The sequence below is a fragment of the Neovison vison genome, chromosome 7, assembly GCF_020171115.1.
Source record: "Neovison vison isolate M4711 chromosome 7, ASM_NN_V1, whole genome shotgun sequence".
Lineage (NCBI taxonomy): Eukaryota > Metazoa > Chordata > Mammalia > Carnivora > Mustelidae > Neogale > Neogale vison.
In genome coordinates this window covers 18,132,283-18,157,701 of record NC_058097.1, presented here as the reverse complement: position 1 = coordinate 18,157,701, position 25,419 = coordinate 18,132,283, and the positions used below count along the sequence as shown (strand labels likewise).

Below are 25,419 nucleotides of genomic sequence, written 5' to 3'. Positions count from 1 at the left end.
TCCTTGCAGCTCTGGACATCCTCGGATGACCCCCTAATGGGAAAACAGCCTCATCCGGGGCTTCGCCCAAAGTTCAAAGCAGGCCCCCACCTCCACGGGGGAGATGAAGCTTCTCAGAGCCACAACCCAAGGCCATTTGGGAGCTGGAGCGGGAGGGGGTGGTGGAAGGGTACAGAAGGTGGGGGCGGGGGGGGGGTTAGGCTGGGGAGAAGAGCGAGAAGGCCCCTCCGTCAATGGTAGTGGGGTCTAGAGCTCAAGATCACAGCTTTCCAATTAACGTGCAGCATCCCCAGGCCACAACTCGGGAGCACTGGGAGCAAGAGGGAACAATAAGCGAATCGAGTGACCAGCCCCAGAATCCTGGTACACCGACTGCCATCCCAACTGCAGGAAAAAGTTCCAGGACCTCTGGCGTCTGCGTACTCCTTTATTCCCATCCTACCCCGGTATCAGCCTCGAAGTCTCTGCTCCTGCCTCCGGATCCAAAGCCTGCTTTCCCTCTTCAAATATAAACCCTAATCTTCAAGAAAAATAACAACCTCCAAGCAGCCTTCCAAGTACTTTCCACAACCAGGAGCCTTGTAATAGAGCGCCTTCAGTCCACGTGTACCTTTCCATATGACAATCTGGGTGCTGACTCCATGTACGAGCCCCTCCCACCCCACCCCTAGGCCTACTGACAATGGTCTAGCTCCAGGATGGCCTGTGGACCTTGCCACTAAGAAAGTGTGCAGTAAGTCCACAAAAGCATTTAAAAAAAAAAAATTTATTGGAGCATGATGGCCGGTGGGGCGGGTATTGCTGAGTCGTGGGGGAAGGGGTCCCATCCCGCCGACCGCAGGGGCTCCTAAAGTGCACTCGGTGCGGCGAGGGTGGGGGTGTTTGCATAGAGAATCCGGGCTGGCCGCTACTCCTTGGCCCTCCTGCCTCTCCTCCGGACTAATCCAGGTCAGCCTCCGGGCCGCCCCGCGCCCCCGGCCTGCCGCTGCTCGGGCTCACGAAAACCGCGGGCGCACGCACCTGCAGCGCCAGCCCAGGCTCTCGGCCCCTGCCCCCTGGGGCGGCCAGAGCGGCGCTGCCCAGGCGGGTCTGTGCCACTGGAATCTCGTCCATGGACTCGGCTGATACCGAGTGGTAGGCGCCTGCAGGCCCAGCGGCGTGCACTGGGCTGGCACCCGCGGAATCCGACAAGGAGCTGGAGCTGTGGCCTGGGGCCCGGGGCCCTGCAGGGATGGAGGAAAATGTGAAACTGGGGACTGTGACACTCTCGAGACCCTACCTTTCCTTCTTTCAGAGCTCAGGATACAGTCAGGAAGAGACACTCACCAGGCAGCCTAGGCAGCTGCGATTCAGGGTCCAAGGTCCCAGAGGTTGGCACCTTATATGCTCGCCGCTTCCTCTTTTTCTGCAGAGAGAGGGGAGAACCTGAGTCCCCCTTCCCTAGACTTGCACATCCCCCAAAGAAGCAGAGGAGTGGGGCAGGTTAGAGGGTTCTTTTCCATCCCCTTCCTCCTGGGTAAGGAGGCCAGCACAGTCCCCCTTACCTGGGGTTGGATCCGGGGGGACAGAGCCCGAGTCTCTGGGGAAGAGGGTGGCGGGGCTTCCACTTGGCCTTGGGTGGCAAAGAACTGGGAAAGACTAAGGGGGAAGAGGAAGGATGATCGCTGGATGGCCATTGTTCCCTCAAATCCCGCCCCACAGGAGGTCCTCAAATAAGCTTCTCTTCCTAGCACACAGAAAGGGGCACTGATTTTTCTAAGGGCATGCCAGTCTGGACCCAGACCTATACTTTGGCCTTGATCTATCCCCTTTCCCCCACCTCAGATGTCCCTGCCATGCCAATGAGATGTCCAGGTGGCACATGCCCAGGGTGCACTCACTTGGCATTCGCTGTGGCAGGCCTGGCCTGGCCAGGGGGTTCTGGGCGCACATGACTGAAGGTCCTCATGTAGAACTCCATCTCCTGGGGAAGATGTGGGTCAGGGAGGCTGGCGGCCAGGTTTGGATGCAAGGCCTTCTGGGTCCTGAGCCCATCCCATCCTGTATACAATACCCCATCCTATATAGAACACCCCCTTCTCACTGGTCTCTCTGGCAAGTCTGCGTGCAGGGATCTATGACTATCCTCCAAGCTTTCCAGCTATACTGGGCAAATCCCTCTTGCAGGCCAAGGCTTAAAACACCCATTTCTGGAACTTATCCCTCCCTACCATCTGCTTTACTTCATCTAGTCAAACTCTTCCTCTAGGAAGCCCCCAGCCTCATAGGTTGAATGCACCCAGTCTGCTCTGGCCAAAGTGGGTGGTGGGGAAGAGGCTCTCAGAGTAACCTTCTCCTGTTCTTCTCTTCTCCCAGGGCTCCAGTCTCTGAACTGATTTTTACCCTGGCTGGGAGACTGGCTAGCCGCTCATATGCCGGAGTGTGGACCCAAGGCTGTGTGCATGATGGACTGGAGCTAAGTCCTCAAGGTACCAGCCACAATCTTGGCTACCTGGGAGGGTGGGAGAGGTAGAAGGGGGCAGTGATGGGACTGGTGGGACAATGGGAGGTCTCCCCCACCTCAAAAGAGGAGGCATTAAGAAGTGGAGAAAAAAACAGCACCACAGCCCCATCGGGGATCAGGCTTATAGGCAAGTTCTGTGTCTACTTTAATCACTGATCCTCACAGCCACACTGGGAGTGGCAGACCCAACCCCTGAAAGTACAGGGACCTGGGGCCAGGAGGTTACAGAAATGGGCTGGGCTACCATCCAGCACTCAGGACGCCCATGAGGATGCAGATGAGACGAAAGCTAGGAAAAAGCCAACCTGGGTATGGAGGGTGTAGGGCAGAGCCAGGACAACGATGCCCCACCCCCACCGGGTGGGGGAGGGCAACGGGACAGCTGTCGCCTGCTCTGAAGTCGTTTCCATGGAGACCCAGGCGTCCTGACTAATGCAGAGATGACACTGTAACAGCAACACTGTCTCTAAAACAAGCCTATGTTTGGGGGCAACGGCTCCAGAGTGGGGCCCCTCCCGCATTCCTGCTCAGGGTGGGGGTGGGGAGGCTGCCTTCAGGGCCCTGGCAGATCTGGGGGACAGAGCCCAGCTGGTCCCATGCTGGCTGTACAGATACAGAGATTGAAGTCCAGGGTAAGCCTCATCCCCAGTCAATGCCCAGGCTAGCCCCGTGAAAAGTAGTGTGTGTGTGTGTGTGGAGTGTGGGGGGGGTGACAGCCTCATCCGAGGAACACTAGAAGAGGGGTCAGAGGCCAGCTGTGAGACTGGGGCTTCAAGGCAATGACTAGGACCTCCAGGTAACACTCAGGTCACATCTTTCCTCTTCCTCAGTGTGGACTCAGCACCCCTCCAGGGCCCGGCAGAAAGGGGTAAAGCCTACCCTAGTGCCCCTGTGCTCCAGAAGTGGGTGGGGCAGGAAGGGTGGGAGAAGCAGCAGCAGAGGATGGCCCAGAAACCTGAGGGGCCAGGATGAGACAAGAGCCAGGCCCTAGCCAGCTGGGGAAGTTTGAGGGTATACCAGGGTGTCCCCACTCAAACCTCCTTCCCCTCATCACAGCTGTTCCTAGGATCCTCTCACAGAGCCCTTCAAAATGTGCACATTCAAAACGGTACCTCTCACCTCCGCACTGTCCTCTCTGCAATGGGACAAGCATATCCCTCCTCCCCCTGGGGAGGCCTCTCTCAGGTCACTTGCAGAGGATATTAAACGCCCTTGTTGCTTTTGCTGCCACACCTGACTCCAAGCCTAGGCAGGCAGTGACTACAGGGCAGGGGTCTAGAGCCCTCCAGTCTAAGCATCCTAGGGCAAGCCCTGCCTCAGTGGGTACTGATTATGAAGCTTGAGAAAGTCCCTTGCCTATGTTTCTCAGCCTGTCTCCTCTGTGAAGTGGGTATGGAGAAGATGCCCACTCCCAGGATGGCTGCCGCTGCATTTAGATGGGTTCAGTGCCAGGCACCAATTTATCTATACAGTGATGTGGCAGGGGGGCTGCCACCAAAAGTCAGCACTCCCCCAGGCCTCCCAGGCCTGGGAGCCTGGCCCACCCCTAGCAATGACAACAGGAGAGGCGGGGTCCCAAGCCTTCTCCCAACCCGCCCACCAGCCTGTGTTTGTATCTAGTTGCCATGAGGACTTGGGATCCAGAGTTCAGCCTTCCCAGCAAGGCCTGCCTGGGCCCCCTGCCTTCCCAGTCCCTGGGGGCTCCAAGAACTGGACCACCCCCTCCCCCAGCTACTAACCTCAGGAAGCCATGGGGCGTGGGAATGGGGATAGACTGGTCAGGAGCTGGGCTGGAGGGTTCCTGCTTCAGAGTGCAAAGACCTTAATTCTGCCCAAACCCAGCTTATTTAACCGTTCTTGGCCTCAACAGATTCATCTGTAACATGGGTACAGTTACATTACCTGCCTCATGGGCTCTTTTAAGGATTAAATAGGGTAGTGGGTACAAGGGCTCAGGGTCATGGGGGTGGGGGGGTATAGAGAACTGATGGCTCCATCCTAGTTACCTATTTGCTAGTCCATCCCTCTCCCTTCTACAACCCCAAGATGCTCACTTTGAGGCTCCTACTTTCAGGCTCCCACATTCCTACCTCCAATACATGCTTGGAGCCTGTGCAGGAGTGTACATGGGGTCAGGGAAACACAGAGCTCCCTCTGGCTGTGTCCACTCTTGAGCAAGCAGACACATGCTTAGTATAGGCTTGGCCTCGCTCCTATTGCCTCCAGCATCTCCTAATCCAGCTGCGGTTCCAGGCCTACTTCCCTTTGCCCTGTCTCATCACTGCTGCTTGCAACACAGCCCACAACCCCTCCCACACCCAGGCCCCAACACCCACCCCCTTAGCCCTCTGAGCCACTTCTATACCTGAATGGGCCGCATCTTGGGGGGACATGACTCGAGCTCCCTGTGGGCCCCCTTTGCCTCCTGTGGCAGGCGATGCTGCACGATGTACTCATAGGTGGTGAGCTTGTGCCACACTGAGGGGGTGAGGAGAGGGCTCAATGCAGTGGAAAGGGGATCCTAGAGTTCAGAAGGTAAGGGAGGGTACCCAGCCCCAGCCTAAAACCACTGTCCCCAAATACACTAACCCATGAAGTGAGACCAAGGCACCACAGAAATGCAGTACTAAGAAAGCTTCAGGGTTCTACAGCACAGCTGGTACCTCCCTGCGGCCTAGGGACCCCTATCCCCTGCAAGGCAGGCGTAGGTTTAGGGGTGTCTGTGTGTGTATGTGTGTGTGTGTGTGTGTGGGCAGGGGAGGGGGCAACTTACTGAGATAAATGTGGAAGCAGAACAGGTGGCCCAGCAGGGCTGTGGAAAGCAGGCCCAGAAGGATGAGTAGGGCCGCCAGGGCCAGGATGGCAGGAGCCTGTGTCTCCACAGGGGCAGCGGGCAGGAACACAAACCATACATCTGTGTGATTCTTCAGGACTGCAAGGCACAGGCAGACTGCTCATCTGGGGCTATGACCAGTGACCGGAACAGACCCAGGGTTGGAGGGTGAGAGTGAGCCAGGAGCTGGAACTGACCTTCAAAGTGGTGACTGGTGCGCAGCTGCATGGGGTTGACAAAGAACTCCACAAAGACGTAAGTGGCCACCAGCACGAGGAGCAGGACACCCAGTAGGGCAGATGCCACACTGTGTAGAAAGAGCCTGGGCCCAGCCGTGGGCAGCTGTCAGCACCCAGGTGCTCCAGCTGGGTAAGGGCCCAGAACTCAGAAGGGCCCATGGATGGGAGGGGGACCCAGGCCTATAACCCCACAGCCCCAACTCCTCATGCAGTCAATGGCTTACGGCAAAGATTAATTTGGGCGGCTGCCCCAGCACGAAGAAGACCCCAAACCCACCCTCAGCAGTCCCAGGAGGCAGCCATCAGGAGCATCGCCCTCAGACCAGCCCACGCTAATGCACAGCACCCCTGCCCCGCCGCATATGCAGACTCAGGGTCCCTGGCTCACACTCAGACCCATGCATCCCCAGCCAAAGGTGCGGCCTGTGTCTCGCTCTCACCGGTAGTTCCTCTCGCCCACACAGTTGTTGAGCCACTTGCAGTGGTGGTCAAAACCGCATACACACTTGTTGCAGGCGCTGCAGTGCTTGGAGCGAGCGCTCCTGCGGGAAGGGGTGGAAGGGGCACAACATGGTTGGCTAGCTTTTTCCGCACTTTCCCGCAGACTGCTGGGCAGCGGAGGGGGCGGCAGAGGGACCAGGGACCCAGACACCAGACCTGAAGCAGGTTATCCACCAGGCCCTCCGCTCCACCATGGAGCGTGGCGACAGGTGGCGTGCACGCCCTCTGGCGGCACTGCGAAGCGGAGCACCCACAGGAGGCCTCGCTTCTGAAAGGCCAGGGGACTCCAAGGCAGTAAGGAGTGGTTGGAAGGCTTTACACTTTCCCGCTCTGGGACTGCACACCTGCATGACGGTGGTATGAAATGGAAATGGGGGTTCCTTTCCAAGCAAGGACCCCTGAGCCCAGCCAGGAGACGGTGCAGGTCTGGGACCAGGCAACGCTGCTAGGTCCAGGGCATGCACTGGTTTTTTCTGAATTCTCCATTTTTTGAGTCCCTGTTTCCCTGCCAGTCTATGGGAATTTTACTGGCATTCTTCCAGAAAACCTCAGTCTGTCTGGGCTACCTAAAGAGAGCCAAAAGTAGAGGAGCAAGCTGACATCTAGATGAACACTTCACTGCAGGGGATGCAAGCCCAAAGGGGTGTGAAGGAGAGAGCTGCAACCCTTTCCCTCAGAACAATACGGAGTGGGTAGCCACTACCATAGCATCCACTAAAGAACAATGCACTGACTGGTGCCTAGTGAAGGAAAGGATGATTGACACCAAACTCTCCAGTGCCTTAATGCCATTGGCTCTTACTCTGTCCTATGGACACACCACCTTCAACAGTCTGCTAGATCTTAAGATTAGAACTGTGGAGCTAGCCTTGCTAGCTAGTTTGTGGAGCAAACCCCTGCCTGAGGCTGGAAGCTCCAGGAGGGTAAGGAGGGGCCTAGGGAGGCAGTCCTGGACAGCCAAGGGGGTATGGGCTCTGCACGTTCTGACTGCTCTTCCCACTAGCAGTGTGATCTGGAAGAAGTTACTTGGCATCTCTGGGTCTCAGATTCCTCATGCGTAACTGAGTATAACAGTACAGGCTTGGGGGCCAAGCAGGCTGGGTTGTGAATCTTATTCTGCTATCCAACAGCAATATGACCTCAGGCAGGCCTCTCAGTCTTTTGCAGCATTGGGCTCTGCTGATGAAGATGCTGCCCACCCTGCAAGGTTGTTCATAAGCACTTAGCACATGATAAGTACTCAAGCATTAATTCCCCTCCTGCCCCTCTCTGGAAATGCTTGTGAGAATTGGGGGGGTGAGGTTTGGGGTTACTGGCAGAGTTAGTCATTAGGAAAGTCTGTGGCAGTGCCAAATGTTTCCTACTTTAACTGTTGGAAATGCCATTCCTCATCTTCTGTTTCCAATCTCTTTCTCCACCCAGTTTTCTGTCACTCTATCAAGATTCTTGACTAGGTAAAACACAAGGGTTCTGAGGCATCAGGATCACTCTAAAGCCTTGGGCCTGCCCCTCTCTGCATTGAGTGCCCACTGGCAGTTTCCCGGGGCACACTCGCCACCCACACACCCTCAGCCCACACTCACTCACACATCTACGTCGCACAAGTTGCAGTGCAGATCTTCAATGACATGTGCGTGTTGGCTGCGGTTGAAGACGGGCAGTGGCCCTGCATAGCTCTTGTCCCGCACATTGGCATCTGCTGGATCGATGGAGACAGCAGTCAGGTGAACCACGAGGTGGCCGGCAAAGATGGCGCCCATGCACTGGCCCAGCAGGTTAAAGACTCAACTCCGCACTCTGCTGGCTGGAAGGCCCTCCCCAACTTTCTGGAGCCAGACAACCGCTGGCTACCTCCATGTGACTCTCTCATGTGACTCTCTCTGCCTGTGCCACCTCCTACCTCCAGCCCCACAAGAGCTTTCTTGTCAGACCTCTTCAGCATACCCATGCCCTAGATGGGAGAGAGGAGCCATCTGGTAACAAAGCTCACAAGCCACTGCCTACTGCTGCTGAGGGGCCCAACCCCAGGGCTCTGGCCTCACTCCTCCAGGACAGGCACAAGGGCTGGCTGATCTGACCTCAAAATCCAAATGATCTAGTTTCAGATGCTAAATGATGAAGTGAGACTGAAGGAAATTATCCTCTAAGGCCGAGGAACCCAAAATATAAATTCTAATTTTGTTTCTCTTGCCTTCATAGGAAGTCAACTCTGAGAGGGAAGCAGCCATCCTTTCTCAGCAACTGGGCCAGATGCAGAATCACTTGTAAACAGTGTTCCATATACCCAGCACCTCCCCTACTGGAGACCAGCTACTTGGAGACCTAGGGCTGAGGGTGCTAAGGTGACCTGACATATTCAGGGCCTGGCCAGGGGCAGCATGGCTAACTCTGGAGCTAAAACATAGATCTTCTAGGACCTATCTGCTCAATGACTAGACCAAATACTGGGGACAAGGATGCTGACAACTTGCTTCAAAGTCTAAATTAGTAAAAATTTGCCAAGAGACTTTACCCAGGCAGCCATTCCCAATCTATCATACATCCAGTTATCCATCCGTCTATCCATCCATCCATCCATCCATCCATCCATTCTCTTGCTAACCAGGCAGACACCTTCCTTCCACCATTTATCCTCCCATCCATCCGCAGCCCAACCTCCTTTTCTTTCTTCCTCCTCCTCCCAGTGGCTAAACTTCCCTACAGGTCTGCATGAGCAAGGCTCTGCCCTAAGGTGCTGTACCACAACTGAATTCGAGTCCCACAGACTATCACAACCTCTCTGTCCCTATGGCCCTTGCTGGAGGCCAGGCCTTCACCCCTTCCCTGGGTTATTCCATAGTCTCCTGACTGTTCCTCCAGTCTGCGTGCCCTTGAGCCGGCCCTCCACTTGGTCCCGAAGTGAGCTTTGAATAGCTTAAACCTAAAACCTTGCCTGCTTCAATTTCTATAGTGGCTCTCAATGGCTCTCAAGCTAAAGTTTACTATTCATATCACCAACCTCTACTCCTCACCATTGCAGCCTCTCTTCAGACTCACGGAATATTTAGCACACATTTAGCTTCCTGGCTGCTCCAACACTCCTTCCCCTCCCCACCCCTTGGTTCATTCATTCAACTGTTCACTGAGGTCCTTCTCTACACCCGGCCCTAAGGGCAATAGGAAGAGCAAGACAGACTTAGTCCCTCACCCCAAGGAGCCTACAGTCAGGTGGGACGTAATATGTTAATCACATAATAGGTTGATTACAACAGAGGAAGTTCAAGAGACTAAGTAACTATGGCCTCATTTAGTCTGATGGGATCCAGAAGGCTGCCCAGAGGACAGATCACCTCAGTTGAGACCTGGAGAGGAACAGACAAGAGGCAGGCACCTGGTAGGTAACGAAAGGAAAGGCGGGGCTTGGCTGGGTACTGGGAGCAACTGTACTTACTCCCACCATGAGTTATAACCACCATGTGGTTATTTGTCCGGCTTCCCAGGTACCCTAGTGGCCAAAACCCAGGTAATCCTGGGTGCTGGGTGTGCCCACTGCAGATCACGGGAGGAATGTTTCATGAAGCATTCTACTTAAGAGCACTGACTAAAGCCTGTTAGTCACCTCAGGGAAAGGCCAGTTTTCACAGAGCTGATGGCCCTGGGCCCTAGTGAACCAGGAAGCCCCCCCAGTGACATTGTTGGTGTCTGAGAACAACCACCTTCTCTAGAGTCCTTCTCCACACACCTGTCCTTGTCACTCATCAGAGGAGGGCTCTGCAGTTCCTAACAAAGCACACTTAACATTTCTAGCTCACACATTCCAGGGCTCACACACACACTCCTGCACGTTCCTTGTCCTCTGGGATGCTGGCAGGACTCTTCCTGCCAGACAGAGGATGAGGCCGAGAACCGGTGAGCTGGCAGAAGCTGCTCAGCCTGGTACAGCCGAGAAAGGAGCTGCTGACTCTATGCTCAAAGTTTTCAAGTTCATCCCTGCGAACCTCCTTTAGCTCATTCTAGTCCTCCTCCCCCAAGAAGCCCAAGAAATCATTTTCGTGAAGTACACACACACCAGGGCACTCTCTCCTGGAGACCCACAGGCCAGACCCCCTTCTGGGGTCTAGGATGAGGACGATGAGGGGCACATGGCCACCTGCTGCACTCTGATCTCCCAGCTTGGTAGCCATGTCCCCTGCTCCCAGTTGTGAGTTGTGGCCACAACTGGGGCTGTCATACCACCAGGCTCAGGCAAGTTTGTGTTTGTTACTGTTCCCAGGAGCCTCCAGGGCATCTTTATCCCTCCTCTTGTCAATTCAACCTCACCCTAAGAGTCTGATTTACAGAACCAAGGAGCTCCTAAACAGCCCCGGGTACAGCATAATTATTTGACCCTATATAAAACCACATTTTAAATATACCAGGAAACTTAGTATATAAAAGAATTCTACCATGACTCTTTTTGAAAAGTGAAAAAGTCTTTTGTAAATGGAATAATTACTCCCTAATTTATCCCCTGTCAAGCTCTGGACATAATTAGCTTTAAGGCTTTCTTCTGTGATCACTCTTGTGGTACCTCAGTTGATGAGGTTCCCAGCTGTGTGGGCTTTAAATGCTCCGAGGCACATTAGGTCCATCTGTTCACCCCATCAGGCCTAGAGGTCAAATAGGGGTTGGAAGCCAGGCTGGCAGGCAGCTGGTCCTCCCTGGCAGTGAAGGGGCCTGCCTGCACTCTCGGGGGCCCCAGAGCACAGCCTCTGGCCCCTGCCATGCCCTGTCCACTGCCCCAGTACTTCCAGGTACTACACTTTCCCAAGGATACAGCATAGCCAGCGGGCACCCAGTGGTGAGGCAAGAGGGGAACAAGGACCCCAAAGCCAATGACAGCGAAGAAGAGGTAGAGCAGCCAAGCCACAATCTGGAGCGGGTGAGGGGGCCAGCTCCACCCATTCCGGCGGGACCGCTGGCCCTGCAGCTCCGGCGAGGGTCTGCTGGCCTGTGCGGGCGCCGTCCACACACTCTTCTCAGGAGCTGTCTTGTTGGAGGGCTTGTTGCAGATATTCATCTCCAGAGGAAAAAAAAGTAGAGAGAGCGTTAACCTGAGGCCCGGGATGGGCCTACAGCCAGGTTTCAGCAGGGGGGAGCAGGCTGGGAGGTGAAGCCATCTCCCAGCCGGGGGGAACTAGCGCCCCAGGATGAGGACAACAGTTGGTGGGGGAGGGTGGTAGCGTAGCGCTCTTCTCAAAGCCCCAGAGCAAGCTCTGGCCCTGGCCCCCACCAAGACAAGGTAGGAGGGTCCAGGGTTTATTTAGGACACAATGGGCCGCCTGTTACTCGAAGTGCTCCATCTCCACAGCCATCAAAGTTAAACCCAGTAGGACATGTTGTCATCTGTTAACAGTATCAGGCTGAAGCCAGAGCTGTGAGAACACATGCTGATTCTGTTAGTCATCTCCGTCCTGAGGCCCAAATGCAAGTGTCAGAGAGGGCCCCCTTACTCTTTGCAAGGGCAAACAGGGAGTAGGGGTGCTCAGAAGGGGGTCTGGCCTCTGTCCCGGGGCCAGCACATACTCCCTTTAGGACAGGGGCCAGTGGGAGACCCTAAACGATCTTTCCTATGCCTCAGAAGGGCTGCCTGAGACTTCTTAGCTGAGGAGGAGCCAGCATGCAACTGAGAAGGGAGGATCCCTCCTTGCTTCACTCCCAGCAGATGACCATGTTTCTCCAGGTAAACTGGGGCCTGGTGCACTGGGAACAGGAAGGTGAGCTGATACTCTTTGACTCACTTGAGATCTCACGGGAGGCAGAGCCTCCTTCAGAGGCCGACCACCAGGTGGCAGCACTCCCCCAGCCTCCAAGTCACCATCCTTCCATCTAAGAGGTGGCCTCGTGGGCAAAATTACAAGCAAGGCAGGCAGGGTGTGCAGTCATTCCAGAAGGAAGAGTCCCACCCCCACTATCTTCTGGGACTGAAGCGGGACTAGAGCCTGGGCAGGCAGTGCCACAACTGGGAGAACTCGTGGTAGGAAGACCAGGAGCAGGGGACAAAACCCAGGCAGCTGGACTCTACTTTTAGAAGGCCATGCCCGTGGGTCAGGAAGTCTGACTATGCCAGAAAGTACAGCAAACACCCCTCAGCAACATCTGCCAAGAACATCTTCCTCACTTCTCAGCCCAGCAAAATGTGACTTGACCGTCAGAGCCCAATCTAAGCATCCAGGAAGCTTTACCTGATGCCCCAAGCAGATTCAGGGGGCTCTCATGCTTAGTCTTTATTGGGCAAGTCACTCTGCCACTCGGAACACTGTGTCATCCCCCTGTTCTGCCAGTTTCTCCTAAGGGTAGCAACAATACTGATTCACTCACCCCTATTCCCCACACGCCTTCCCTCAAGCATCCACAACATACCTTGTACATAGTAGTTGCTCAGTAAATGTTTGCTGACTTGAAAACATCTGAAATAAAGGGAGATGTGGGTGCAATAAATGATGTGGAATCCTAGCCCATGCAAAACCATGGCCCACTCTGCCCTCAGTCTGCACAGCCGCCATACAGACACCCCTCCTGCCCCAGCGCCCCCACCACTGGCTCTTACCCTGAATGCTGGACATTCGCACTTAGCCACTGCCCTTCATCACGCCCGAGGCTTAGCGCCTCCTGCAAGTCAAGTCTGCCCTGTTCATCTCTGAGCTAAATGGCGTGGCCTTCGTTTTCTCTCAGGGACTCAAGTGGAATCCCTGGGTCATCTGCTTTGTCTTCAATAAGAAACAGTGAAAAGAAAGGTGAATAAAGAGCCCCAGCTTGGAGGAAACAGATTTAGGTTCAAGTCCTGGCTGAGTGGCTTGAGTTTCTTCATCTGGAAAACGGGGGGAGGGTAGGGATGGCTACCCAGGACTGTGTGTAGATCAGTGACCCTGTAAGAAAAGCCCTAACACATAAATGCTCCCTAAATGACAGATATTGTAATTACCCTTAAAATAGCCCTCTGGCTTGTCCTCATTTCTCCAAAGGGAAGCAGCTGCATCTGATACTCTGTGAGGTTAATTTTCAAAGTGATGGGGTTGGTTGAAGCTGCTTTCTTAAACCAGTGGTCCTAAAAAACATGTTACCATGAGTTCTAGGCCACTGCATGGTCATTCTAACCATCTCACCTTTGATCAAAGGGACAAAGGTGATTTTAAAAACAAAACAAAACAAAAAAACTGGCACAACTTCATTTTCGATGTCCTCAGAGGTAACAAATCTTTGATTTCTGGAAACAGTCAAAGGTCATCAGGTGAAGCTTGGTGAACAGCCGAGCTGGGTGACTGCTCAGGGGCAAATCCTTGTGGCTTGCACCTCACTTCTCCAGTGACATCATCAACAGGGTAACTACTTCAAAGAGAACCCATGAATTGGGAGCCCTCCTCAAATCTCTGCAGCTCTACTCCTTAAGGAAGTTTCTAAAGAAAAGTGCAGAGACACATGGCTGACCTATCCCCACTGCCCAGAGTGGGCTGGCAGTGGCCATAGGCATCCCCCGGTGCTGCTGCCTCCCCGATTACCTGAAGTGGGAGGAGTCACCATCTAAGGCCTTGAGGGTGGCTCTGACTCCAAACCAAGGGACCCTTGGCCCAGGGACGGTGCTGCTCATATGAGACTGTGGGCACGGGGATGCTGCTACTGGGCCTAAAGCCCTTGCTCTAGTGACAGCACTCCAGAGCAGACACCCAAGCTGGCACGCCACCTGCCCCCAAAACCTGGGCCCTTGTGGGGACATTCTTTGGGCCCAAAGGACTTTGGTTAAAAGGGCTGAGAGGTCGGAGAGAATCCAAGATGGGGCCTCAAGCAGGGATGGGACCGAGTACTGTCACCAGACCCAGGAACTTCCCTGTCTTTTCCCTCTCGGCACTTCTCTAGGAGACCAGACTGAACGATGCATGGCTCTGCTCCCAGACAACTTGGCCAGCCTCTGCACTCACACACTGGCCCAGTCAGCACTTTGGCGGCCCAGCCCCCTGAGTGTGCTGAAGATGTAAACACAGATGAGACCAGGCTCCTGCTTTCTGGGGGCCCAGACAGGGCAGTGGGTAAACGGGTCTTGCAAGGGCCACCCATTCAGTGTAACAGAACACAGGGTGGATGGGGGAAGGGCAGGGGGTGTGCAAGGGATGGAGCCAGAGAGAGAGTTGAGTCCTGAGAAGCTGCAGGGTCAGAACCCATGGGGCCTAGGAGGCTTAGTACCCAAGGAAGCTTGGGTACTACTAAAGAGCCACCAGGAGTCAAAGGAACTTTAAAGCAGGGGAATCACATAAGGGTGGTGGGTGTTTTACAAAATTTCTAGTCCTAGTGGGGAAGAGGGCATGAGCAAGAGGGGAAAGGTGACAGCACGACAGGGTGGGCCAGGGAAGGCAGCCGCCTTATGCTTGGGGAGGAACTGGTCAGGAGATGGAGGTCAAGCCACAAGGTCCCTTAGACTACCCAATGCCCCCAGCTACATCTCTGGTGGGCTGAGAGGTATATATGAGCCTTAGTAAAAGATTTTTCATGTACCTTCTGCAGTCACAGAAACTGGTGGAGATGGAGGAACGAGTGAAGAGTGAAGAGGCCCCATGGAGTGTTATGGGCAAAGGTCCCCACCGCCTGGGTAAGCCAAGAACCCACCTGGCTTCTTAGGTGGCTTGGAGGGGGCTGTACAGGCCCCTCCCAGTACTCCCAGTAAGGTGAAGGTCATTGTCCGGATGACAACAGTCTCTTCCTGTTAACACTCACTTGCTAAAACCCTAAAATAGCATTTTCAAAAGAAAGTTAGGTGACCTTAATTTATATGCCTGATTTAAATGAGGGAACTCTTTAACATTTCAAGTTCTCACTATGAACTGCAGAATCGTTATATGATTGATCCACCTCCCTCTTGCCCACCTCTGCTCTCACCCCCCAAACAAAAAAAAAATTTTTTTGGAAATGCTGTTCTGAGATTCATGAACGGCACCCTCAAAACAACCAACCAGAGGTGAAAAGTCCCAGCCCTGGAGAGGCAGTGGGCAACCCTGCATTCCTGCAAGATGCCTTAGAATTTCAGAAAAAAATCAACTTAATTACTAAAGAGGATCTGTAGGAGGAGGCCACTGAACTGGGAGGGTAGAGTGATGGGGTCAGAGGAGAAGAAACTGGGCTGTTGAGGGGCACTGAGGGCCTGGGAGCCTGAGCCACCAACGGAGAGAGGCAGGTTGGAGCTAGGCAAGAGGACTAGGCCTGGAGACAGAGCCAGGTTCTGGTTCCTGCCCTACCGCTCTCAGATTGGGCAAGCCAGAGGCAAATTTCAGACCCACCTCTTTGGGTGTCTCCTTTACACAGCTTTTTTAAAAAGTTAGCTGGGGGTGGGGGGGGGGGGCACCTGGCTTCAACAGAGCATGCAACTCTTGATCTCAGGTTTGTGAATTCAAGCCCCGTGTTGGGCTCACTTACAAAGAAAAAAAAAGTTAGCTGGAAGGCAATTTGGCAATGTCTACCAAACTTAAGAACACATACCCTTGGGCCCAGTTATTCCATTTCTAGATATTTATCTTATACATATGGTCACAAAGTACACATAGAGTCACTGCAGTCTTGTTTGTAATAATAAAGGACAAAAAACAATGTAAACTGACTGTGGGACATCCACACAGTGAAATGCTGTACAACATCTGAACAAGGAGGAATGAAATGACCTTCGACACACAGTGAAGGGGAAAAGCAAGATGTGGGACAGCTAGTTGTAGAGCGTGCTACCAAGTGAGTAAAAACAAAGCAGGATGGAGAGATGTTTAAGTTTCTACTTGCACAGATTCTCTCTGGAAAGAAATGCAAGAAGACAGACACAGGGGCAGCCAGCCTCTGGGCAGAAGAGTCAGTGGCTGGGGTGAGAGAGATTTGCTTTGTGCACTGTTTGACATTTTTTTCTAGCATGTGCATTTAATGCTTTTGAAAAAAAAAATTATGTCAAATAATTGAGGAGTGTCACCTCTTACCCTCCAGGCCCCATTGTGCTGCCATGCGGACCAAATGTGGGCTCCAGAGCCCTGTACCACGTCTGCCAAGCAAGGAAATCCCGCCTAACGACCATGCAAAAAGAGTGTCCGGTTTTAGTTCAATGCTTTCTTACTCTCCAAAGCAATTCTGAATGGTTCATCTGCAAAGCTGTGAGGAAGGGTCATGTCAAAGCTGGAACCGGATCACCAGGAAGCACAACAGAGGAGCTGCTGGGCAGGACCTTGGTCCAGTCCTCAGCCAAAGGCCAGCTTTGCTTCCCATGACTCCAGAACCCAAAGGGAAGGTACACACCACAGAATGGTTTTGCTCACAGCCATCTTTGCTTTTTGCTAAGAAAAGCTAGAGGATTTATGGCTGCCACCGGAATGATTTTCCATGGATACTTCTTACCATATTTTCATCTTTTTCCCCCCTGGATCTGCTTTTAAAATAATTTTCACTAAGATTTAACAGATGCCCAATTTCAACCTAAACAGGAGCTGGAGAAAAATGTGGCATGGTGCACACTGTTTTACGATGTGAAAAGTCATTTATAGAAGAAGTTTTGGGGCAAATACTTTGTTTACAAAAATTCCTCATAGGTGCCAGAGAAGTCTCTTGCCTTAAAATTCTGGGAAGTGGCACCAGTTTGACTAAAAGATGCACATCATAACAAGGCCCAGAAAATAAACTGGAACTTCAAGCTGTTCTCCTAGTCTTCGCCAATCACTGTTCTTAGATCTAGCTGGGCTCCTCACACAAACAACATGCAGAAGTTTGATACTAGAGCAAGAAAAGCCTGAAACCTCAATCATTCCTGAGTTGACATGGTCCGAAAACATTGTCTGTACCGTTCTCCTCCTAAAGCAACCACTGCAAACTGTTTGGGGTTCAAGTGCAGCCAGGGAAAGGGGACAAGAAGGGTGGAGTAACATGGAGTGAAAACAAGGCCACTGAAGAGCCAAGGGTTGTTGATTTTAACCAGGAAATCAACTCACATGATTGTAGGAGCAAGCCCTAAGGAACACCCACCAAGAAACAGTCGTTAAGAACAAAGTTGTGTCAAAACAAAGTAAGAAAAACAAAAGGAAAAAAAAAAAAAACTGGCTAATTAAGCACCAATGTTGCCTTTACTGCAGCTCCTGTGATTATCTGTTTACAAACCCATCTCCCACAGCGAACCACCAGTTCCACAAAAGCAGAGAGCACCCCTCACCTATCTCTAAATCCAACTCTCCTGCAATAAGAAAAATTACAGCATTTCTTACCATCTCTGCTGCCAGCACCCTAATCCAAGCCTCCATCGTTTCAGTGATACTAGCATTTAGAGGGTACTTTTTCTGTGTGGGGGCACTGCTTTAACTGCTTTGACAGAATTCACTTACAAACCCTCACAACTCAGAGATCTCAGAGACCTCCTCCATCACTGGTCTCCATGGGCTGATCCATCACTTTGTCTCTCATAAACAACATGCGGAACAACATCTCCCTTTCACAGATGAAGACACTGGGTCTCAGAGGGACTAACTTCTAGGAGACACAGCTAGCCTGGCAGAATTAGGATGGCCCTCAACTGACTTAGTGTGTGGTCATAAGGCGCTGCCTACAGCAGCCAGAGGAAGGTGAGCTTTTCAAAATTTCAGACTCCTCCAAACTTTTCAACGGTTTCCTCCTGCTGCTGGGATAAAATGGAAACCCCCATTACACCCGGCAATGCTCCCCTCCCCCTTTCTATTCCTTAACGGTACTTTGCCGTCCCTGGACCTTTGCATTTGCTTTTCCCTCTTCCACAAACACCCTTACCCTACTTACAATGCTGGTTTCTTTTCAACCTTCAGGTCTTAGCTTCAAAGTCACGTTTTACAGCAGACCCTGCCTGACCACCACCCCCGCCCCCTCATTACATCACCAGAGCACTTATCTCGACCTAAAATCACTTTTGTCTTCTATCTGGCGCCAGCACACACACCCCCCAAATACTCTGTGGGTTCTGGAGATAGCCGTTTCTTGGAGTCCTCCGTGGCCCGGCGTCTGGCACACAGTAGGCGCTCGACGCAGATACGTGAACCTGATGAATGCTGGAAGGAAGCCCCGCGCTCTGGCTGGTCCCTGGAGTCCAAGCCACGGGCTCCAGGCCCAGGTGAGCGCAGAGCACGGCGGGGCGGGGGACAGCCACAACCCTTGTGGCTCAGGCCAGGCTTCCAGGTGAGGGTGGCGATGGGGGCTCCTCACCTGCGCGTCGCGGCGACCGAGCCAGAGCGGCCCTGCCAAGGTCACCCAGTGGTTCAGCCCCCGCGCCTGGACGTCCACCCTCCAGGGCGGCAGCACTTCAGACTCTCGCAGCGGATATGATCCCCGGGACCAGACGGCGGCGCAGCCCGGAGCAGAGCCCCATCCTGGGCCGCGCGACGGTGGCTGGGCCAGCAAGTCCCCGGGATCCTGCTGGAGCGGGCTGCTGGTACGGCCGGGCCAGGCCGCGGCGGGCTGGAACTCTTCAGGCGCTGGGCCCGTTCCCCTGGCAACCGCGCAGGCTACGGCGCCCCACAGCGGCCAAACCGCGCTGCGTTGCTTCGCACGGGCATCGAGCCTGGGGAGGGGCCCATCAGGGACCCCTAGAACCCCAGCTGACCCCTTTCCCCATTCCCTTTCAACTTTTCTCCTCAAAAACCCATCCCCGCCCCCTCCCCACCCCCCATCCCACAGATGTCTTCTGGAAATCCTAACTTGTCCCCAAAACGACACCCTTCAGTTAGACCACCACTGTCAGGGAGAACTCCTCCCCCCCACCCCCGCAGTCAGCCTGCACACTTTATGAGTATGTGCTGGCACTGGACATTCCATGGGGAACACTCATGAGATCCCTGCCCTTCAGGGAGATTATAGGGTAAGAGAAAGACAGGTACAGCCAATATGCAGGTTTCCCCATAATATAAAATGTGAAGTGTAAGAGCAAAATATATAGCACAAAATATCTCCTTTTTGTATTTCTTTTAATCAAGTATATATCCTACTGTGAGCCCCCATCCTCCAGGCTGGTAGGAAATGCAGTCTTAGTCTCCACTGGACTCTTCTTACCCAGGTTATTCCAAGGACTCGGGATCTCCTGCAGCAGCAGTCTCAGAAGTCACGAGCCCTCTCTGGTGCTGAGGCCTCGGCCATTGTCCCAATCACAGGACTTCCAGGGTCGGGCTCTGAGGGGCCATGCCTGCTGCCCCAAGATTGCCAGGGACAGGGGCACGTGAGTGGCTCAGTCAGGTAAGCCTCTGCCTCTTGATTTGAGCTCAGGTCATGATCTCAGGGTCTTAGAATCAAGGCCCGCATTGGGCTCTGCGCTCAGCAGGAATTCTTCTGGAGATTCTCTCCGCCTCTCCTCTCACTCTCTTAAAAAAAAAAAATTAATAAATCTTAAGGAAAAAAAAAAAAAGATTGCCAGGGACAGGTGCCTGCTTCCTGGGTCCCAGGGCCTGAAGACTCTTTCCTGGACCTGACTTCCCTGAAAGCCAGGGAGCACTGGAAATGGACTCTCTCATGAGCTCAGGCTTTCCCCCGCCCCCAAAAAAACAATGAAGAAACTTTGTCTTCTGCCAGCAGTCCGATGCATATCTCCAAGGCCCTAAAATGGTGAGCAGCTAGCTGGCTACCTGCTCATAACAGGTTGGACAGAAAGCATCCCTATGCCTAAAATGTATGAGCCACTTGTGTACAGTAAAAGCAACATAACAACTCCTGCTTTGTCAAAAGTCAGTTGTGAGTCATTGTGCAAGTGATTTAATCTCTCTCCCATATAAATTCTTGTTTCCAGGCCTGATAAACTCAAACTCGGTGTGGAATAAATATCACTGCTACTCTGGCCTCAGAAATACAAGATGATTTCTCTTGTTTAGATGTCAATCAAGATGACTCTACCTGGAATTGAAGGACCTTAGGATCCAACAGAGATGATGACCCAGAAATCAATGTAGAGGATGAGCCCATTTATGCCCATAGGGAAGGGAGAGAATCTGAGAGTCACAGCCATCTATGCCCTGGGTCCACCTGCCTCCCAGGCATGTCTCCTGGATGTCCCATGGGCATCTAAATGCAACATATCCCTATATACCCTTTCTGTCTTTGCCACAAAGTTGTTCCTTCGCTCACGCCCTCCAAAGGGCACCACTAACTACCCAGTCTCCTCCTGGTCCTTGCCCATCTAAACCAGATAGTTCCCAAGACTAGGCAGCTTGTCCAGTGTCCATTCCTCCCACTCCACTCCAGTCCGGACCACCAGCATCTTACTTGCTGATTCTACCCTAGCTTCCTAACAACTGCCTGCCTACATCCAGACCATTCTTCTCCCAGCTGCTGGGCTTATCATTCTCTCCATATTTTTTTAAAGATTTTATTTTGGGGGCGCCTGGGTGGCTCAGTTGTTAAGAGTCTGCCTTTCGCTCAGGTAATGATCCCAGGGTCCTGGGATGGAGCTCCGCGTCGGGCTCCCTGCTTGGCGGGAAGCCTGCTTCTCCTCCTCCCACTCCCCCTGCTTGTATTCCCTCTCTCGCTGTCTCTGTCAAATAAATAAAATCTTATAAAAAATTTATTTTTAAGTAATCACTACACCCAACATGGGGCTCTAACTTACAACCCCAAGATCCAAGAGTCACACGCTCTATTGACTGAGCCAGCCAGGTTCCCCCTTTCTCTTTATTTGTTAAAGTGGGTTGTAGTCTGAATTATGGCCTCCCAAAGGTGTCCCCATCCTAATCTCTGAAAGCTATGAATATGTCACTTTACAAGGCAAAAGGGACTTTGATTAAATTAAGGAGATTGAAATGGCGGAGATTATCCAGGATTTCCCAGGTCAGCTCACTGTTGGTCATAGGGCCCTTATGAGAGGGAGGCCCAAGGGTCAGAATGGGAGAAGGTGATGTGATAATGAAAGCAAAGGTCAAAGAGATATGACAACACTGTGCTACTGGCTTTGAAGGTGGAGGAAGAAGCCAGGACCTGAGGAATGCAGACAGCCTCGAGGCTGGAAAGGGCAAGGAAACAGATTGTTCCCGAGAGCCTCCAGAAGGAACAAGCCTGCTGACACCTTGACTTCAGCCCAGTAAGACCCACTTCAAGCTGCTGACGTCCAGAACTGTAAGATAAAAAATGTGTATTATTTTTAAATATGTGTTGTGGCACTAGCTTATTGTAGCAATAGGAAATTAATACAGTGGGTTTCAAATAGGGTTAAACACATACAATGAATTAAAACAGGTCTCATTTGAAACAAAAGTCCAAGGGGCAGCTCAAATTCCCTCCATGCCTGTCTGCATGATTCCAAGCCAGGCTCTCTGAGAAAAGGACTCCCTCTGGCCAAATTGCTTTTTATTTATTTATTTATTTATTTTTATTAAGTTCTACACCCAATATGGGGCTCAAACTCATGACCTCAAGATCAAGGGTCCATGTCTACAAACTGAACCAGTCATGTACCCTTGGTCAAACTTGCTCTTTAAAAGCACAGGCAGTTTGATCATAGTCTTCCGGACTCTGTCAACATAGTGAGGTCCCCAGTCCAGAACCTGACACCACCCAGGGCATCACCTACTAAAGAAAGCAAGCAACACGTTGCCCACTCCCGTAGCAGAGAAACCTTCTCAATATGAAAATAACAGCTGATAGGTCTTTCGTGTAAGATACTTCCAGGGGTCCCTTTTGCATTTAGGATGAATTAAAAGACCACAACACGGCTACCAAGGACTTGAAGAACAAGTTCCTGTCCACCTCTCCAGCCCTGTCCTCTCTGAGGATTACACAGCTCCTGGAACCTACAGCATTTGCTGCCACCCCCAGGCCTTTCCCCACAGGATTCCCTTTACTTGGAGTGTTGTCTTAGCTCCTCCTGCCCCTTTGGCCAATTTCCATGAAAATGTAAGGCCCACTTTTCTGGAACAGAAGTCAGCCCCTGGGGCAGAACTTGTTCCTGTCCACAATGGTTGCCCCACAGGGTCAGTCTGCCCAGGGTGGAAGCGACCAGGCTACAGGGAGAAAAGGCCCAATTGTGGTTTTAAGGGCTTGCACACCCTTAAAGATTAAAAAATCCCCATGCCCTGTGCCAAACCAGCCCCATCCTTCATTAGAGCCATTGTGCACCTGGGCCCCTCCAAGACCTGTCACTCATCCCAGGGCAGGTCCATAGTTTACCAGTTTCAATCCCAGCTCTGCCATCGCCAGCTGGGCAAACTCGTTCACCTCTGTGAGTCTCAATTTGCTCCTTTGGTGAAATGAAGGTGACTAGCTACAACACAAGTGTGATGAGGACTGAAATTGTGGCTTGTACTACTAAAGCACATGGAGTGTTCAGCCGGTAGTAGACATCCATACGTATCATCTAGACCTTGCTTATCTTTCCATCGGGAAGATGATGCTATCCATTTCATCAACTAATAAAATTAAATTTTAATTGTCAAATTAGCCCGGGTGGGATGTGGCCAGCCATCGCTCTCATTCTCTGGGTCCACTTTGTCTGGGTCACAGTACACTTTCCAATGAACCCTGGATGAACCGGCCCCTCCACTTGGCTTCTGCCCATGGCCACCAGAATTTCTTGCCCCGGCAAGCTCAGTAGCCTCCAGACTGGTCTTAGTGCTTCCATTGTGGGCTCCCATCCCCCTCAGTCCATTCTCCTCACAACTTGTGGCTGTCAAAAAAAGTATTTTTTTTAAAGCCAAACTGATTATTTTACTTCCTACTTACAACCATCATGACCCTCCCTGCTCCCCAGGGAGCAATAGTTCAATACACCATGAAATTAGAATCAAACCCTTCTCCTCACAGTGGCCTCCAAGACCTCCCGTGCCCCCTGGCTCCGGGTAATTCCTACAGCCTCATGGGCCTCCCTTTCCTCAAAGGACCAGGCTCGAGGTCATACTGAGGCCTTTTGCACTGATGCTGTTTGCTACCTGGATCATCACTTCCTCTGGGCTAGCTTTCCCCGACCCTCAGAAGACACTGTTACTCCCATAGCACCATGGGACTCTGGTTTCCACTCTCAGTGGCTCCTGATTGTGTACTGATCTGATTAGGGGCTGTCCCTCCAGACAGCCAGAGAGACCCCAAGGGGGAGGAATGATGCTTATCTAACTCCTTAGTACAGAGCTTGGAACACAGCAAGCGCTCAATAAATGTTTGCTGAAGGAAGGAAGGGAGGGCAGAAAGATGGAATAAATGAAAAGATAGTGCTTCCTATAGGAGTTCTTTTGTGAAGCCTTTTATAAAGTAAATGATACTTGTTGAATTATTTTTGGTGCAAAAATTTTGTCTTTCCTATCTTATTATCCCTTCAACGTAGGACATCTATTTTTTTTTTCCGTATGCCTTGTAAAGATTTTTTTAAATTTGCTACACAAAGGACATTTTCCTCCCATTAATTTTTCCGTGTTAAATGGTTTTTATGACCACTTTGTGCTTTAAGAAAGAAATACTGCTCGGTATTCAGAATATTCTTTCAGCTTCTTTGGTGAGAAGATTCTGGAAGCCTTCCCACTGTTGACTATAACCAGTGCAGCCTGGAACACGATGTCACCCCTCCAGAATTCTCTCAGACCTAGATAAAACTTATTCTGTGTGTCTCGTTGGGGACAAGGTGTTTGGAAACAGCGCCTTATGCAACAGAGCTGCTGCAGGGTAGTCCCTTGGAGGCAAATGTAATAAAAATCATGATGTGTGAAAAATGTGCCCACAGAGTCCGAGGAACTAAAGATTTTAAAACTTCTCTGCCAGTAATTCAGTTTTTATTTTATGTTTCTTGGAAAACTGAAGGCTTGTGTCTACCACATGTGTTACCTAAGACGCAGGAGAGGGTGGGGGGCGGTAAAGGGTGTTTTGTGCTGGTGAAAATATCTATGGCCACCTGGTCAAAGCGGTCCTCTTTGTAAATGACCTCCTCTCCCTGGGGCCTGCACATGCTCCCCAGGGAGGGGTATTTTCATCCTGCATGAAATTGCTCTCTTTGCTTGCTCACTTCTATGGGCAATGGTACATGCTTGCAAAGCTGCTGACTGTGGTTACTTTATTTCAGAAATGTGCAGGCCTGAAACACCTGAATTTTTCCTGGAATACTTGAAAGCAAATTATGCGCCGGAACCTCTCAGGCCTGTTCCCAGCGGAATTTCCTTTGAGTGCTCATATCTTGAAACCTTATGTAACCTGACACAATTATCTGAAAAGGCTCGGAATCCAAAAGAACAGTGTTCTGAGCTAGGAATGAAGGTTGGAGCTGGGAAAGACGTGTCCTCCCCCTGCCCGGGGACTGGGTCATACTTCACTGCGACAATACCCAATTCACATTCCAAAGAAAAATGCTAACCCTCTGACACTGTGACCAGGGGGAGGCTTTGCTTCATCTCTCCAAGCAAGGAATCACTTAACGAGGTGCTCGAGGGACATTACAAAAGCCCTAGACCTGGCTGGTGATTAAAAATATTTCGATAACCACCATGAGCAAGTGGTCTTCCCAGGATGGAAGCCAGAATGGCTTGGGCCCCTTTTGGGGAATATACCCCCCCCTCCACCAACTCAAAAATCAACCCATTTGAAGAGGTGGCGTCTCACACCAGCAGTTAGCAGTACAAATGGGATACATACGGGGGAGTCTGGAAACCTTATTTTCACCCGGTGATGGGTCCAGGTGATTCTGACTCAAGCCCAGCCCAAGACTCCATCTCCCCAGGCCAACCCCCAACTCCAGGGAGAAGTGGGGAATGAGGACACAAACTCTAAGTGCAGACCTAAAACTGGGGCTCCATGAGATGACCCCGCATTCCAGAAAGCCCCTGACCCAAGAAGCTTCCTCTGCCCCTTATTTTGTTTCACTTTCAGAAATCCCCATCCTGCTCACCATTTGCATACCAGCGGTGAGAGACCTCCTAGGAGAACAGGCACCACTCATAGGTGGTTGGCTTTTCAAGGAATTTGCTGGAGAAAATTGTAGGCAAGGCTGTGAACAAAACCCCCCTCCATCTGGTTTCAGTTTATTTAAAAAAACAACGCACACAGGCCTCCCCACCAGCAATCAGAAAACAGCCACAGCTTCCCCAGGGGGGTATTAGCCACCAAGGGTGGGGTGAATTTTATATATGTAAATAAAGTAAATCAGCTAGCCAACAGCAACTAATTTTTGTATCTTTTGCAGTTGTTCTGCCAAAAAAAAAAAAAAAAAAAGGCCTAAATCAGCCGTGATGGAATTATAAAGAAGCAAGTCTTAGAATTTGTTTTAACAACTTGCCTTAATTCTACCATTGGGTGACATGTTTCTAGTCTAGAAGCAAATTTTTAAAAAAGGTTGATAGTCTTTCACCCAGGTATTGCCAGCCCCCTAGGCTGAAGGCCAGGAGGCAGTGTGACCAGATGGT

At 51.9% G+C, this 25,419-nt stretch overlaps 1 protein-coding gene and 1 long non-coding RNA gene across 7 annotated transcripts; one reads left to right on the top strand and one right to left on the bottom strand.

The window, feature by feature from the left end:
- Positions 1-747: 747 nt before the first annotated feature.
- Positions 748-18,507, bottom strand: ZDHHC1 (zinc finger DHHC-type containing 1). Of its 6 annotated transcripts, XM_044255950.1 has the most exons (14): positions 18,272-18,507; positions 14,693-14,811; positions 12,645-12,804; positions 12,458-12,504; positions 10,872-11,114; positions 7,664-7,839; positions 6,016-6,117; positions 5,534-5,658; positions 5,277-5,435; positions 4,869-4,981; positions 1,881-1,963; positions 1,545-1,638; positions 1,327-1,405; positions 748-1,223 (listed from the first exon to the last, which is right to left on the bottom strand). In XM_044255950.1, exons 4-14 carry the CDS (start codon positions 12,464-12,466, stop codon positions 940-942), a joined length of 1,467 nt encoding a protein of 488 aa, XP_044111885.1. In that variant the 5' UTR covers positions 12,467-12,504; positions 12,645-12,804; positions 14,693-14,811; positions 18,272-18,507; the 3' UTR covers positions 748-939. The 6 variants fall into 6 exon arrangements, with proteins under 6 accessions (XP_044111885.1, XP_044111883.1, XP_044111887.1 ...); XM_044255948.1 differs by lacking the exon at positions 18,272-18,507 and having other exon boundaries at positions 14,693-15,328; XM_044255952.1 differs by lacking the exons at positions 12,645-12,804; positions 14,693-14,811.
- On the top strand, positions 18,097-25,209 carry LOC122911348. Its single transcript, XR_006385454.1, has 4 exons — positions 18,097-18,179; positions 19,119-19,294; positions 21,003-21,160; positions 24,087-25,209. It is a non-coding gene; the product is annotated as an uncharacterized LOC122911348 (long non-coding RNA).
- Positions 25,210-25,419: the final 210 nt, after the last annotated feature.

Excerpts from the sequence above, each read along its gene's own strand:
- ZDHHC1 (XM_044255950.1), bottom strand. Across the intron at positions 1,406-1,544 it reads CCCCCCGGATCCAACCCCAG|AAAAAGAGGAAGCGGCGAGC; the intron begins GTAAGGGGGACT and ends CTCTCTCTGCAG. Across the intron at positions 1,224-1,326 it reads GCAGCTGCCTAGGCTGCCTG|GGCCCCGGGCCCCAGGCCAC; the intron begins GTGAGTGTCTCT and ends CCATCCCTGCAG.